Genomic DNA, 16,452 nt, shown 5'->3' with positions numbered 1-16,452 from the left:
ACCGCCACAGGGAAACGATATAATTGCTCCTACTGCCAGATGACAGTTTTGGAGTATGTGTATTATTTTGAGTGTGGCCAGAAAGCACCAGTTAATTTGTGCAAGCTGCCTCAGCAAAGTGTCTTCTGATCCATGATTGCATGTGTTAATGTTTCAGTAGGGTATTGATTTCCTGGCTGGCTTTTGTGTGCTGGATTTATACACCCTGCTCCCTGGCAAGCGCACCCTGAATGTTTGATTAAAGTTCAATTGACTCTTCCAGCGAAGGGGCTCGGAGCCGTTTCACTCCCTATTTGTAGCGCCAAAGCTCTCCCCGACATGTTCTTTTGTTCCCATTCAAGCGCCTGCCACCCAGGCAGCCACCAATGTACTGATCCTAATATCCCAGCATTCAGCAAGCTTCACTGCCTAATCCTGGGACAGACACGGCCGCAGCACAACAAGCTGGCCCGCTGCAAAACCTGGCGTGGAATTCCCTCCCAGGCTCTGTGCTATCTCTTGCTTGCTAGCTGACCTCAGCACTGCACCTTTTTTGTCAGCCACCCTTTGAAAATAAGCTGCTGTTTGTGTGCTCTTATCAGTTTGACATTTGAAGGCTTAGTACAAACAATGGAGGAGCAAAAATGCAGCTAAGAGCCTTGTTTGTTTTGGACCAGTGGATCAGCACAAATCTGTTAACTCCTGATTTGTGACAGCAGTTCAGCAGTGGGTCATTGTGTGATAAGATAGAGAATATAAAACATTAACTGAAGAAATGTTAAATTATGTGTGGAAAAAATAACTCCTTAGACTTACGCCCATGATTCTCACTTCTCTGCCTTTAGGGAGAATTGATCACTTTTTACTATTACTGGAAGAAAACCCCAGAGGCTGCTAGCTCCCGAGCTCACCGCAGACACCGCAGACAACCAGTCTTCCGTCGGATCAAGACCCGCACCGCCTCTACGCCAGTCAACACTCCCTCCCGCCCTCCTTCCAGCGAGTTCTGTAAGTGCACTCGCTCTATTTCACCAACTGACAGAGCAAATTCTGCTACAGCCAAGCGAGATGTTCTTATATCACCCTGGACTACTGCATTTTAGAATACTGAGATTGTATGAAGTAAACATGGAAAGCCTCCCCTCTGATAATAAGCGGCAACAAGACTGAGAGGTCTATTTGTTTGCACTGTGCATTTGTGTTTGAAAACCTGCTGATATTGTATTAATTAGTGCAGAGGTCATTGTGAGTTTAGCAGAGATATTGTTGTACAGTTATTAACTCTGACTCCCTTCTCCAGTGGACCTAAGCTCAGCCAGTGAGGATGACTTTGACAGTGAGGACAGCGAACAGGAGCTGAAGGGCTACGCCTGCCGCCACTGCTTCACCACCAGTAAGGCTACTGTGTTCACCGTGCTCTTCTTCCATTTCCAGTGACTGCATTGCTGCATTCTGATCAGGCCAGGCCTGTATTTTTGCCCCATTTCTGTCATCATTCTCTTCAAACTGTAATGAATGTGCTTTATTTACACATTAAATAAACACTGTTTGCATTATAGTCACCTTTCCCCTCTTTGCTAAACCGATATTCAACTGACTTCAGTGAAATATGAGCTTTCCACTGTCAGCAGTTAGTCAGTCCCCAGGTGCAGTGATCACAATATTAGGCTTTGGTACTAACACACAGAGACAGGTGGAGGCCCTACAACAGTGCTAGCATCATAGGCGTGTCAGGCCCATAATAATCCCCACAGCAGGCCTGTAATTACTCTCCGTTTGAGGGAGCCGTGCTACTCACCCACTCGCTCCACTGCCAGATGGACCTCGGAGGATGTCACTGCTAATTTCATCCAACCTGACAGTTACTCATTTGTTCTTTGCCTCATTAAACCCTCTGACTTGTTGGGTGCAGTTGGCACTTGCAGAGATCCCATATGGCGCAGTCTACGAGCGCCACCCGTTAATGTGGCACGGCAAGGCCAAGTGCACATGCACTGATGTCACAATGTTTGATGATGTGATGTGAGTCAGGGGCCAGGATAGTCTTCCCCCATCACTGTGCTTGCACAGTCAGAGAAAGTAATGCTCATCTTAAGCTGGAAATGTGTTCGCAGCCTCCAAGGACTGGCACCACGGGGGCCGTGAGAATATCCTGCTGTGCACCGACTGCCGCATCCATTTCAAGAAGTACGGTGAACTGCCCCCCATCGAGAAGCCTGTGGACCCGCCGCCGTTCATGTTCAAACCTGTCAAAGAGGAAGAGGATGGACTCGGCGGGAAGCATAGCATGAGGACTCGACGGAACCGTGGGCCGGTGAGTCTGCATCAAAATACTTTGATCTCAAGTTCACTGCTGTAAATGCCCTTCCTTTACATCCTTTAATAATTCTTACACATAGTTTTCAGCATGTGGACTCAAAAAATGAAATAGGATGTGTTTTTTTACTCCGTTTTGTTTGGTGCAGATGTCAACGCTACGAAGTGGCCGGAAGAAGCAGACAGCCAGCCCAGATGGCAGAGCCTCACCAACCAATGAGGACCTGCGGTCAAGTGGTCGTACCTCTCCCAGTGCAGCCAGCACCTCCAGCACTGACAGCAAGACTGACTCAATGAAGAAACCCAGCAAGGTATGGCTGCGTTGCTCTTACCATTTTCAATTACAGCACACTGTACCACGCACACTGCATTAGCTCAATGTCTGCTTTAGTCTGTGTCACCAGCGCCTACATGTTTGTCTTCTGTCACTACAGAAGATAAAAGAGGAGGCGCCATCGCCTATGAAGAGTGCCAAACGCCAGCGAGAGAAAGGATCCTCAGACACAGAAGAGCCAGAGAGGGCCAGCGCTAAGAAGTCAAAGACTCAGGTATGATTCCCTTACTTGTGTCTGTGCATCCCTAACGTTAACCAGTTGTAGACAAAGTATCAGTTACAGACTCTGCTAACCACACTTTATGGCACCTTTTAACAGTTTCATGCAGTCTCATTCTCACTTTGAATTGGGACCAGTTTATATAATTTGAAAAACAACAACTTGCTGTATTCAGCCTCTCTGGAACTATGACATATATCAAGCAGTAGCACTTTGTTCCACCCTGTGAGTGTGCACTAGTTTTCTGACTAGAGGTTAATGCTATGGAACAGATCATGGTGCTGTGTTTAACTGGCACAGAGTAATCACTCGCTCATCACCAGCAGTAGGGCTGTGGCTAAGTTTATTAACTCACTCCTCCCTTGTCTCTCAGGAACTGAGTCGACCTGACTCACCTTCGGAATGTGAGGGAGAGGGAGAGGGCGAGAGTTCAGATGGCCGCAGTGTAAACGATGAAGGCAGCAGCGACCCTAAGGACATTGACCAGGACAACCGCAGCTCCTCTCCCAGCATCCCCAGCCCACGTGACAACGAGAGCGACTCAGACTCGTCTGCACAACAGCAAGTCCTTCAAGGCCAGCATCCTCCTGTTATCCAGTGCCAGACGGGCGCACTACCCCCAGCGGCCTCTTCTTCCACAGCCACAGCAACCACAACACCAACGTCAGGGACCTCAGCACTCCCCTCACAGGTGTCTCCATCCGTCCCCCCCACCTCCATGCCTCCTCAGCAGATACCTCCAGCAGGCCCGCTCTCTCATATCCAGTCTGGAGCGGCACTGCACCCTCAGAGACTGCCCTCGCCTCACTCACCAATGCAGGGCATGCCTCAGCCCCCAGCGCCCCCCCAGACCGGCCCGCAGCCTCTGCAGCCTCCACTACATGGCCCAATGCCTCCCATGGGCCACCCTCTGCAGACAGGGCCCCACATGCCTCATCCTCATCCCTTACCTCCGCAACCTTTCCCTCACGCTCAGTCTCAGGTCCCTCCGTCTCCGTTATCAGGCCAGGCACAAGCCTCATCCTTGTCTCAGCAACAGCAGCCTCACACTCCTCCATCACAATCACAACAGTCCTCCTCACAGAGCAGTGGGCAACCCCCTCGAGAGCAGCCCCTTCCTCCTGCACCCATGTCCATGCCTCACATCAAACCTCCACCCACAACCCCCATCCCACAGATGCAAAACCCTCAGTCACACAAACACCCCCCACACCTCTCGGCGCCTCCATTCCCACAGATGCCTTCCAACTTGCCCCCACCTCCTGCCTTGAAACCCCTCAGCTCCCTGTCTACACACCACCCACCCTCAGCCCACCCACCTCCACTTCAGCCCATGCCACAGCAGCTGCAGCCTCCACCTGCACAGCCTCCAGTGCTCACCCAGTCCCAAAACTTGCCTGCCGTAAGCAGCCATGCACCTCCACCAGCTCCACCTCTGCCCCCTTCTGCCACCTCCTCACACTCAGCTCCTTCCCAGCCAACCTTCCCTCCTCATCCTTACATCCCAGGCAGCTCAGCCTCTATCCAGCCCTCCTCTGTTCCATCCTCTGCAACGGGCCCCTTGGCTGGACTGCAGCAACCCCCCTCCTCCATCTCTATGCCCCTGCCTGCCTCGCTCAGCACGCCCTGCCCAGGACCCTCCACTGTGCCGCCTGTGCAAATTAAAGAAGAACCTCTGGATGAAGCCGAAGAGCCAGAGAGTCCCCCACCTCCACAGAGGAGTCCCTCGCCAGAGCCCACCATCGTCAACACGCCTAGCCACGCCAGCCAGTCCGCACGGTATGACCTACATTCTCACCTTTTACTCCCAAAGTTTAGACAACCAGCGAATCTGCAAGACTCTCTCCAGTTTAGTTTAGTTCCAGCCTGTTTCTAATAAGCTGCTACATTAATACAGCTGGTCCAGCAGTTGCGGCAAATAGTGGTTGGAATGAGGTTTTGCAGGAAGCTCCAGGACTAGGTTTGGAGCCCACTGATGTAGCTGGTTATGCAGTACAGCCACATTGAGAATGTCAGTTGCAGACTTAAATTTTAAGGTCCCATTTCTGAGCCTGTGTTAGTGTTGCTTTCAGCTCATAGCCACTCTGCAGTCATCAAGGCTGGGACAGGCCTGAGATTAACGATTGCATCATTAGAGTGAAAGGCTCCATCAGAACACGAATAGGTCTTGTTAGTTCTGTTGTGGAGCTGTCTCCTAAGTGCTGCAAACACACTGCCAGTGAATAGCAATGAGGCTACTAATGCACCCTGGGTGCAGCTCATTATGTTCCAGCCAGTGAAGAGACTGATTGAGTGGCTTTACCATAGAATAATGAGCTGATGTGCCAGAGGTTATTTATTTGTCATGAAGTAATTGCATTGCTTTTCAAATGGCCACAGAACCTCCACTGGGAAACATGCCTTGCAGACTCAGACTAGTTTACTTTTCACTTAATGGTCGTCATGCTAAATGAACCATAAGTATTTGCTCAGCGAAGTGATTTTTGATCATAGTTTGAAAGAATTTTTAGGTCTTGTGTTTAAGGTCTGCCCTCCTGCTGTTTCAGGTTCTACAAGTATTTGGACAGAGGCTACAACACATGTGCAAGAACGGACTTCTACTTTACTCCACTGCCATCATCCAAGCTGGCCAAGAAACGAGAGGAGGTGCTGGAGAAAGCAAAAAGAGAAGCTGAGCAGAGAGCACGGGAAGAGAAGGAGAAGGAGAGGGAACGTGAGAAGGAGAGGGAAAGGGAACGAGAACGAGAGAAGGAGGCAGAGAGAGCTGCTGTAGGTTTTGTTTTACAGATCTTTAGATATTTATGTAGATTTGAACATGCAATTTCACTTTGCAGTTTTCTTATATTATGATGTAACTAACCAGAATCTAATCTGGATTTTACAGAAGGCTTCCAGTTCTTCTCATGAGAGTCGGATGGGAGATCCACAGATGGCAGGACCGGCTCACATGCGACCACCCTTTGACCCCCCTCCTACCACCATCGCTGCAGTGCCACCTTACATTGGGCCAGACACACCTGCCCTGCGCACGCTCAGCGAGTATGCCCGGCCCCACGTTATGTCCCCCACCAACCGCAACCACCCGTTCTTCATGTCCCTCAACCCCGCAGACCCCTTGTTGGCCTACCACATGCCTGGGCTGTATAATGCAGACCCTGGAATGCGTGAGCGGGAGCTGCGAGAACGAGAGATGCGTGAGAGGGAGATCCGTGAGAGGGAGCTGAGGGAGAGAATGAAGCCTGGCTTTGAGGTTAAACCCCCAGAGCTGGATAGCCTGCACCCCTCCACAAACCCCATGGAGCACTTTGCCCGGCATGGGCCCATTGGTTTGCCGCCCATGGCTGGCCATCCTTTTGCTTCCTTTCATCCGGGCCTGAATCCACTGGAGAGGGAGCGTCTGGCGTTGGCTGGGCCCCAGCTGCGGCCAGAGATGACTTACCCAGAGCGCCTGGCAGCTGAAAGACTGCATGCTGAAAGGATGGCCTCAGTGGCCAGCGACCCCATCGCCAGACTGCAAATGTTCAACGTGACACCACATCATCACCAGCACTCGCACATTCACTCTCACCTTCATCTACATCAGCAAGACCCACTGCATCAAGGTGAGGGAAAACCTCTGATTATACTACATTTCACCAGCCACTATATATATAATATAATGTATAATAAATTGAGTGAAATATTACTTTTGATAAAATACATTTTGTGTAGTTATGTAGTTCACTTGTAAACTGAATAATATGCATGCTGCAGTACGCATGGTGTAAATACTAATGTGATTAAACTTGTGTTTAAATGTGAGTGATGAGCATGCACTTGTATCTGTGTACTGTTATGATGCCTTTGTACCCTGACAAAAAGCTGCTGACATGGAGAAGGTGGTGGTGAATGTCTTGTGTGTCCCCCAGGTTCTGGGGCACACCCGCTAGTTGACCCACTGGCTGCAGGACCACACCTGACTCGCTTTCCCTACCCACCTGGAGCCATCCCAAACCCCCTGCTCGGACAGCCTCCACATGAACACGAGATGCTCCGGCACCCTGTGTTTGGTACGTATCAAACTATGCACGTAGTATAACTTCAGTTATTCCCAATTTTTTCAGTTACATGGCACAAATGTAGGTAGTCTGTATTACTCAAACTCAACTAATAACCTATCTCTGCTTCTGTTTATATTGTAGGTACTCCATACCCTAGAGATTTGCCAGGAGGGTTGCCGCCTCCCATGTCAGCAGCACATCAGCTGCAGGCTATGCATGCCCAGTCAGCAGAGCTGCAGAGACTGGCTATGGAGCAGCAGTGGCTTCACGGACACCATCACATGCACGGGGGCCCTCTGCCTGGACAGGAGGACTACTACAGGTCAGTCAGCCGCGCGTCATAGCGGCTCTTACAGGCGGACTTTTGATCTGCTATGATGATCAAAATCATTACATTTATAGATAAATGGTATTAATATTATCATTCATTAATACTTTATTCATTATTATTAGCCATAAACATTGAAAAGTTTTAGTGTAGCATAAGTCTATGAAGTCTGTATGTCTACTTATTGATCTTCGCAACTGAGGTCTGTAATGCGTTTGTTTGACTGGTGCTGTTGTCTGTTCGTCCTGCAGCCGGTTGAAGAAGGAGAGTGATAAGCAGCTGTGATCATTGGAGGGATGTGACATCGCAGAGGTCTGCAGGACACAGGAGGTCGCCCCAAGTCAGTCACGGAAAGGAACTTGTGTGTCCTTGGAATATTTTTAGTTTGCAGAAGAACAGAAAAGTGACAAGGATTGTCTGAAGACCTTTTTCTGTTGTCAGCTTTCTTTTCTATTATGGACGTTTTTATTTTCTAAAGACATTGACTTCATTTTTGGTATATAGCGTTCAAGTAGTGACAACGTCCTCAAGACTGATTGTGACTTTCCTGCATGAACATCCTCTGAGAAGCTTCCCTGACGTTTTTGTAGGTGCTAGAATACCAGACACTTTGTCACTGTGCTTATTCAAAAAAGAGGAAGAGAACAGTTGGGCCATTATATCTGAAAAGTGCTATCTTAAATTCAATGTTTATTTTAATACATTGTAGGAGGTTTTCATAATTTTAAGAAAAGCTGCAGCATGGCGTTTTTTTGAGTCTGTAAATAGTATATATATACATATTATTATTATTATTATTATTATTATTATTATTATTATTATTAGGTGTGGATTCCTAACCGAGTTCTTAGACCTCCGATATAATAGTTCTGAAGCATCATCCCTTGTTTCAGAGGGGACGAGATGGCATTATTTGAGCAGGTAGTCGTATCAGGTGGTTTGCGGTCCATAAAACAGGGTCGCTGGGAGAATGGTACCAGATTTTTATCCACACACACTTAAGGTTAATGCTCAAGTTGAGCTGCTTTTTGTCCTTTAGACTGTCAGCAACAAACAGACATACAAAAAAGTCCATTCATGATGTCATCACCATCTTCATTTCCTTATATGGTTAGATTTAGAAAGAGTTTTTCTTATGAGACACATGAAGGTAAGAGTAATGGCTCAAAGTTTGTGCGTGAGGGCTTACACCCAGATCCTTCTGAAAAGCCGAAATTGCACTGAATAACTTGGAAAAGACGAAATGCTGAACTCCGATTGGTTTTAAGTGAACTGACAGTGTGAATGAGAGCATTTTAACATATTTTTGTCTTGATTCTGTGTACCAAAGCAAAGAAGCTGAAGTTCGTAACCTTTTATAAACGTGAATTGGGTTCAGATCTTTACACACAGCTTTGTGAAAGAATTTAAACAAAACTGATCCTAGTTGATAAAGGCTGGATATGGCAAGAGTTTTCCTCAGTTTCCAAGAATGGTTTTAATAATTTTTTTTAAGTTAATAGGTGCTAATGGAAAAAGATGGCACTGCAGTCTAGCCCACCTCCACTACTCGAGTCACTTTTCCTCTAGTGTGCGAGGCTCCTTAGTCATTCTCACTGTGATAATCGAAAGACATGGTTTTCAGCAGAAAATGGAAAGAGCTTTTGAACAACAGTATGCGTATTCCTGTGTGCATGTTTGCAGTAGTGGAGATGAACATGTTACCACTGCAGCTTCTCTCTGCATTCCTGACACCCCATGATGCATGGCCTCCCCGGTCTCTCTGTCCCCGTCATGACGAGGCTGAGTGATAGCCATTGTGGACTGTTACGTGCAGTATTGGCTGTTTTTATGTCACACCAGTTTGAATCATCCACAATCCATCATGGCCATTTTTACATCTTTAAAGAATTCATTTTACGTCCATGAATACTGTGACTGCTGCAAGGTGGTTCGGTTTTCAGTTTTAATTTGAATAATACTTGATGAACAGTACTGTTTCAGATGATACCAGTTTTTTTTATATAAAAAAGTAAATCCACGTTCTTTTAAAGCTTGCACAAAAACCCATTTTGAAAGTACAAACCCAAACTCATCAATCTTTTTTTTTTTTTTTTTTTTTTTTTGGACTCTACCATCTACCTGTCTCTGTCTGTATGATGTATACAATGTTCTAATTTTGTTTTCAGCATTTTCTCCTTTTTGTCCCCTTTTTTGTGTCTTAAACCTTTGATGTTGAGTGTTGTCAATGGTTTAGCTTCTTGTTTCAAAGCGGCAATAGCAGAATGTAAATTCTGACTGCTAAGATTTATATATACTGGTATCTTGAAGCTTATTGTATATATTAGTAGTCGCCATGGGATGACACAATGTAAACAAAAAGTAGAAATAATTAAAACGAAATTGTGAGTCCTGTGTTCTCCCCATTTGAGTATTTTGTAATTTTTTTGAAAAATTTGTGGAATTAAAATAAAACTAAGTTGCACCACAAGGATACTTGATTTCTAGTTAATATCACTTTGTTATATGACATGGCAAAAGTAAATGTTCATGCTGACAAAATGTCTGTGTGTCTCTATAATTAGATTGAGATTTTTTTTCCCCCACCAATTCTTTGAAATAATTGATCGTTCGTGCCAGCTCTCCATTTGGTCGGAGTGGTTTTGGGTCAGAGAAATAGGTTCATCAGAAAATGCATCTTGTCAGGGCTCTTTATATCAAGATGATCCCTTTGTCTTTTTCCACTTCAGTAAGAGCTTCCTGGATGTATCTAGGACTGGTTCACATCCAACCTCTCTGGATGACTCTGTTTACATCTCAACCACTGAATTATGCAGACATTTAGAAAAAATGGTGGACGTCTCAGCACTTTTAGTTTTGTTTACTCCATTAAGCATCTTACTTAAGACAAATACATGTTTTATGTGAGTTGACAGTAACCTGTTTTTGGCCAGGAAGGCCAGAATATTGCTTGAGTTTTTTTTCCTCTGTTCACAGACTTCTACAGAAATATAGAAAAAAATATGGAAATTCACCTTCAATGTTAATTTCAATTGAAAATAGAAATATTTTAACTCCATGTTATTCTTGTAATCCTATGAAGTAAAAAATTTTGGTAGCCTATTTTTGCCGGGTGGTCAGATGGGCACTTATAACACAAATACACTGATAGGATTAAATAAAGAGGCTGCCAATGGACAGCGGATATTCAAATAGCTCAAATGGCTATAGCAATGACTCTAGAAGGCTGAATTTATGCTGCTTCTGTATGCACTGGAAGTGCACGGTCCTGAACAAAAAGAGTTTATCTCCATCTTTGACAGCTCCAGAAGAGACAGTGATTTGCTGGGTTGGAGAGCTCAGCCTGCCACTGAGTCACAACGTGCAAGGGGCTTATCAGCGCTCATAGGGCCACGCTCTCAGTGCCACTGCAGCAGGATGTGAGTGCAAGGCTGGTGGCTTCATTATCGTGTTTGGAGGCCGTCAGATGGCAGCGCCGTGGTGGCTCAGCGTGTTTGGGGCGACGGCTGTCAGTTTCAGAGGGGGACAGGAGGCTGTCGGGTTTATCAAGCCCTTGCCCTCAACATGATCCTCTGAGCCACAGTTTGAAATGGGTTTTAGGATGTAGAGCACCAGTCAGACATAGACTGGAAACCGATGGGATACAGTTTCACTATAAGCTGTACGTTACTCACTGCTGCTAGCATTTTTAATTTACATTGTGAACTTCAGTGTGGTGATGGAGTTTATCCTCAGTATAGCTGATAAAGGCACAGGCTGACCTACAAACTAAACCAACTTGTTTAATTGTATTCATGTAGTATAGTATTTATTACGATTGTATTTACAATAAATAATAATTACCTTCTGAATGAAAGAGCAATGAGCAGTTGTCCATTCCCATGATGATGCATTTTTTAAATTCTGCTAATCCACCTCTTACTAAATGGTTGCATATCGCACCATTGTTACAAGCTCAAATCATTGCAATAGAAAAACGCTTTTTGGTGCTATATACAACCATCTACAGCACGTTCTCCATCAGTCTGAAGATGGACACAATGCGAAGAACCTTTTAATCATGTAAAGGGTTCTTTGAGTGTTTATTGTTCTATAAAGAAGCATTTAATTTTTACTCTACATTTAAAGAGCAATCTTATTGAAGAGTATATAAATAATCTGTTTTTTTTTTACATCTAAGTATTCTGGAATCTTTGAAAGGCCATGCATAAATTCAGCATTAAAATAACATACAGATTACTTGATTTATATGATCGATGGTGGCAGGTTTACTGTACTAACAAGGCTAGAATATTTAAACCAGCAAGAAAACCAGGGACTGCTATCTTTACAGATGGATTAATGGAGATGCATATGGAACAGATACACTATATTTCCAAAAGTATTCGCTCGACTCTTCACACACATCTGAAATTGAGTGAGATCCATAGGTTTAATCCATAGGTTTTAATATGATGTTGTCCCACCCTTTGCAGCTATACCAGCTTCAACTTTGCTGAGAAGGCTTTCCACAAGGTTTAGAAGTGTGTTTATGGGAATTTTTGACCATTCTACCAGAAGCACATTTGTGAGGTCAGACGGTGATGTTGGACGAGAAGACCTGGCTCGCAGTCTCCACTCTAATTCATCCCAAAGATGTTCTGTCGGCTTGAGGACAGGACTCTGTGCAGGCCAGTCAAGTTCTTTCACACCAAACTCGCTCATCCATGTCTTTATGGACTTTGCTTTGTGCACTGGTGCACAGTCATGTTGGAAGGGGCCATCCCCAAACTGTTCCCACAAAGTTAGGAGTATGAAATTGTCCAAAATCTCTTGGTGCTGAAACATTGAGTTCTGTTCACTGGAACAAAGATCCGAGCCCGACTCGTGAAAAACAACCCCACACCATAATCCCCCCTCCACCAAACTTTACACTTGGCACAATACAGTAAGATAAGTAATACCACTGACAGTTGACTGTGGAATATTTGGTAGTGAGGAAATTTCACAACTGGACTTGTTGCATAGGTGGCATCCTATCATAGTACAATACTGGAATTCACTCAGCTCCTGAGAGAGACCCATTCTTTCACAGATGTTTGTTTTGCAGGCCTAGGTGCTTGGTTTTATACACCTGTGGCCAAGGAAGTGATTTGGAACACCTGAATTCAATGATTTGGATGGGTGAGTGAATACTTTTGGCAATATAGTGTACTTTTGATCCCCCTTGATGGCACTGCATTGTTTCTTTGATTGATATCACATAGGCTCAGGAATACTTTAAAAACCATTGCCAACAAATAGTGTTTGTCACTGCATCCACAAATAAATGTTAAAAGTGCACTATGCACAGTGGAAAACATATCAGTATCATCTACAAACACCGCCGACTTCTCTGGGCCAAAGTATGACATCTCTGAAAACTAACTGAACAGTAGCTGTTTTTTTACTTTATCATATCTGATTCCTAAATTTAGGGACTCTGTAGACCTTGAACCCTAGTGTGATTTGAATACCGCTGGAAGCAAACCTCCAACAAGTTAAACCACAACATGAGATTATAAAAAAAAAAAAACTGAAGTCTGAGGGAAGAACCACACCCGAAGCTCCTCCTACTTCCTATTTAACGTCCCAGTAATTCTACCGTCTCTACTATCTGTTTCCTGTGATGAGTTCTATACAGAATCATTTTCCTGACTAAAGAACCCATGAAGATCCATCTTTTTTAAGAGTGTGGTCTAGAGCAGAAGCTGCCCAGATTTCCAGTCTAGGTTATCAAAGTTCTCTTCCCTCCTACAATCAGTCTCGTCTCATACAATAAACATCTGCTGAAGCCATGGTCCAAACTCACAAAACACTAAGATCACTCAAATAACGACAGCTTTTCCCTAATTTACATCAATTAACAATTAATCAACTTATTTGGGTCCACCCTGTTTGCTTGTACGCAACAGGGCAGGGCGTGTTTGTATAAAAGAAGGAGTGCCCTTCTTTCTTTGTGCAGAAGACTTAATAAACTCTTTGATTGATTAAGAGAGTCGTTCTGTCTTCCTGCACCGAGCGCTCCCGCTGCAACTGAGGCTTTCCACAGGACAGGTGATCCACTCTCTGGTTCCTCTTCATGAACGGACCAAAAACGGCCGGTCCTTTCACAACTCATATTAAGTTATAACATTTAAGACATGTTTTCAGGATGTTTCTATTCAGCCTTTCCTTAAACATCAAACAGTGCAGTCAATGGTGTGAGAATTATGCTATTCTTGCCTCTTGGTGTAGATATTCTGTGTCTCTCTGAAGTGATCCAGGCACAAGAACACTTACAGGAGCTGGTCAGACACAGTTTGAGGACTCAATCACAGAGCTTATTGACCTGAGGCTCTGTACTGAGTGAAAAACTATAGCCAGCTACAGTCATTACTGGCCTGCAGAGGCCCTGGTCAGAATAATTTGTCTTGCTGTGTAGTTTGCTAACAGGCATTTCACCCAAAGAGTTTGCCAGATGACCAAGTTGTTCATGGAAGACTGTTCTGAGCATTAAACTGTGCTCAGTGATGGCAGTAAATGTAAAATATAGCACAGCTTTTACTGGCCAAATGTATTTTATAAGGTTCTGTTTTATCTACAGCATATGTTCAGCGTCCAGCATGGCTTTTGTTAGTCCACCTTTAGCTGGCTAAATTTCCATTGTTGTTTTAGGTTTATAACACAATACACAATGAAAAATGCCCCCCATCTAAACTATTTCCTATTGCTTACCATGAGTGTGATAAAGGCAGCTGCACTATTATGTCCTTTCCTCTTCAGTGGGACATCTTAATTTTTTATGTCATACTGTTTTCATTGTGCTTTATGAGGTAGTGAATGTGCTGGCTGTACAAACACATCAGCTCAGTAGGGAAAGGAGATAAAATTTAACATCTAGATAGTTCTGGAGCAAAATGTACTTTGGCCCTAGAATATAAATGTTACCAATTTTTGGTCTTTTTTTTTTTTGTCTGCTCCTTATTTATTACTCTTCGCATGAAAGGCTGCTCATATATGTGTGTATAAGCCGCGAGAGGGGGTGCTTAGCGGGAGGCTAAATGTTTGAGGGAGTACGGGACTGCAAAAAGGTTGAGAATCACTGGTGTACATCATACTATGATCAAAAGAAGTTCTCAGAAAGCTCTGAGGCTCCGTTGAACTGCAAGCAAAGCCATTTAGTCCAAATGGAGAAACTGTGAGAGAGCAGTGAATCTATCCAGGAGAGACATCCTGCCAAATCTCTAAGTGCAGGCTGTAAAATTGATGAAGATCCCTAAACACATGTAGGAATATGGAGGTCTCTGCAGGTGATCTTAACCTCCACCATCTGAGAGGTACCGGGCAAATGTGGGATCCACGTTGCAGCTGCAAGTCCCGAAATCACCCATCACGAAAAAGAACATGAATATTTTAACCTCGCCTGAACGCACCTGTATGACCCTCAAGACATCCGATAATGTGGCGCAGATAAATTAGTAAAGAGAACGGAGCTTTTTTAAGCTGGTAAAAGTGCTGTTGTCACTGACAAAAACCACTAACTCTACATAGAGAACCTCTGAAACAAGGCAGTGGTAGAGATGGATAGTTTAGCATCATAGATTCTACTTTATAGGAGGCCACCTACCCTTTAGTTAAAGTGCAGCTGAAATATATGATGACTCCTGATATGCCATAGAAGATTCTGCCAGGAGAGGTAAATGAAACATGCACTCAATAATCTGATCATAATTGGATATCCGCCGTTATCTGATTATTCAAGTGGTCATGCAAACAGCATACTCTGATTTCTTAGATTGGAGTAAGGTCTAGAATTACAGTTAAGAAATCTGATAAACAGGCTGGATTTCAGCTCAGTATCAGATTATTGAGTGCATGTGAATTTTTACTCTGAGTTATTTCGTATTTCTCAGTCTGCACATGTGCAGGTACCTCTGCCACGAGCAAAACTCTTTTGAAGAGACGCTGAAACCAACTACATGGCTGACAAAATGAAGGGTTTAAATATTCTTCATCTTCTAGATGATGTATTTTCATATATTCAGGTAAAGTCAGCATAGAATCAACTATGAGTTCTCTTTCATGCCAGGCAGTACTTGAGGAAAATGTGAGACCATCTGTAAAAAATTCAAGCTGAAGAAGTGGACCTTCCAACAGGATAATGATCCCAAACATACAAGTAAATCCACCTTGGAATGACAGGAAAGGAAGAAATGGAGGGTTGTGGAACAACCTAGCCAAAGTCAGACCTGAATCCCACTGACAATGCTGTGGGGGATTTGAATACAGGCAGTACATGCAAGATGCTTCTCAAATATAAAGAATTTCCCCTCAGTTCACGTCAGAATCTGGAAGACAGGTATAGGAAACGCCTACATAACGTTGTTACTGCCAAAGAGGGCAGTAGCTATTAGTGAAGCCAGGGGTGTACTTACTTTTACAACAGACAAAAATGACATCACAGTATTTTTTTTAAAATAAATGATTGCAAAGTCAAATATCCAGTTTTTGTGTTATCACATAATGTTTACCTATACAGTCTTTTTGATTGACGATCAAATACTGATGAATCCAAATAGGTCAAAAAAAAAAAAATTAATGGGCTACTTACATCTTCACATGACTGTAGGCTCAGAGAAAAAACTGATCTCTGTGGCTGCCAGTGGCTCTGTAAATGGGAGAAAAAAAACAGTGGAAGTGGACCACCCAACAGCCAACCAATCAGGAAATGGAGGGGTATTTACATGCCTTACAGTCATGTTGCCTATTGGCAGCTGGCAGCTGTATAGCTGGTGAGCTAGCTACAAACCTGAGATCTGTTGGTTCTTCTAAGAAATAATAGCAGAGAAATTGAGGCCAAAATTGCCATTTCCTCCACTAGCTATAAAAGCTTAGAAGAAAAAACGGAGATAGTGCAGTGAAAAAAACGATATGACTGATCTGGAGAAAAGATGACAGTAAACAATGCTATGGCTTTTCAGTAAAAGAGCTATGCGGGCTGAAGGACATAAATTGTGATGCTGACCTTGCTTTATATCCACTAGACAGGTAATTATTCTGCACATCTGAAGCTTACAATGTAGGCTGTGGGCAAGATATTCTGTCCAACAAGATAACACCAGTATTCAGGCATTCTAGCCTAAGTACCCTCTTGGTTGGTGTGTATAATAACTGTATTTTATTTTGCCTTGGCCATTCTTGAAGATACATCTCAGGCTCAGCCTTGCACCTGAGA

The 16,452-nt window shown here is 44.2% G+C and overlaps 1 protein-coding gene across 5 annotated transcripts in view; it reads left to right on the top strand.

Annotated features, from left to right (window-relative positions):
* Positions 1-9,753, top strand: part of rerea (arginine-glutamic acid dipeptide (RE) repeats a) — a 185,438-nt gene extending 175,685 nt beyond the window's left edge. For 3 of the 5 annotated variants that reach the window (XM_017709345.2, XM_017709337.2, XM_017709364.2), the window contains 11 exons: positions 825-987; positions 1,280-1,372; positions 2,094-2,293; positions 2,445-2,606; positions 2,730-2,843; positions 3,223-4,628; positions 5,396-5,618; positions 5,734-6,451; positions 6,728-6,898; positions 7,031-7,211; positions 7,469-9,753. In XM_017709345.2, coding sequence (XP_017564834.1) covers positions 825-987; positions 1,280-1,372; positions 2,094-2,293; positions 2,445-2,606; positions 2,730-2,843; positions 3,223-4,628; positions 5,396-5,618; positions 5,734-6,451; positions 6,728-6,898; positions 7,031-7,211; positions 7,469-7,502 — 3,465 coding nt within the window. In that variant the 3' untranslated portion in view covers positions 7,503-9,753. The remainder of the gene's footprint in view (positions 1-824; positions 988-1,279; positions 1,373-2,093; positions 2,294-2,444; positions 2,607-2,729; positions 2,844-3,222; positions 4,629-5,395; positions 5,619-5,733; positions 6,452-6,727; positions 6,899-7,030; positions 7,212-7,468) is intronic. The other 2 variants (XM_037541123.1, XM_017709372.2) reach the window with 1 other exon arrangement.
* The last annotated feature ends 6,699 nt before the right edge of the window (positions 9,754-16,452 follow it).

This window comes from Pygocentrus nattereri, chromosome 9, assembly GCF_015220715.1.
Source record: "Pygocentrus nattereri isolate fPygNat1 chromosome 9, fPygNat1.pri, whole genome shotgun sequence".
Classification (NCBI taxonomy): domain Eukaryota; kingdom Metazoa; phylum Chordata; class Actinopteri; order Characiformes; family Serrasalmidae; genus Pygocentrus; species Pygocentrus nattereri.
This window is presented reverse-complemented; position numbering and strand designations above follow the sequence as displayed.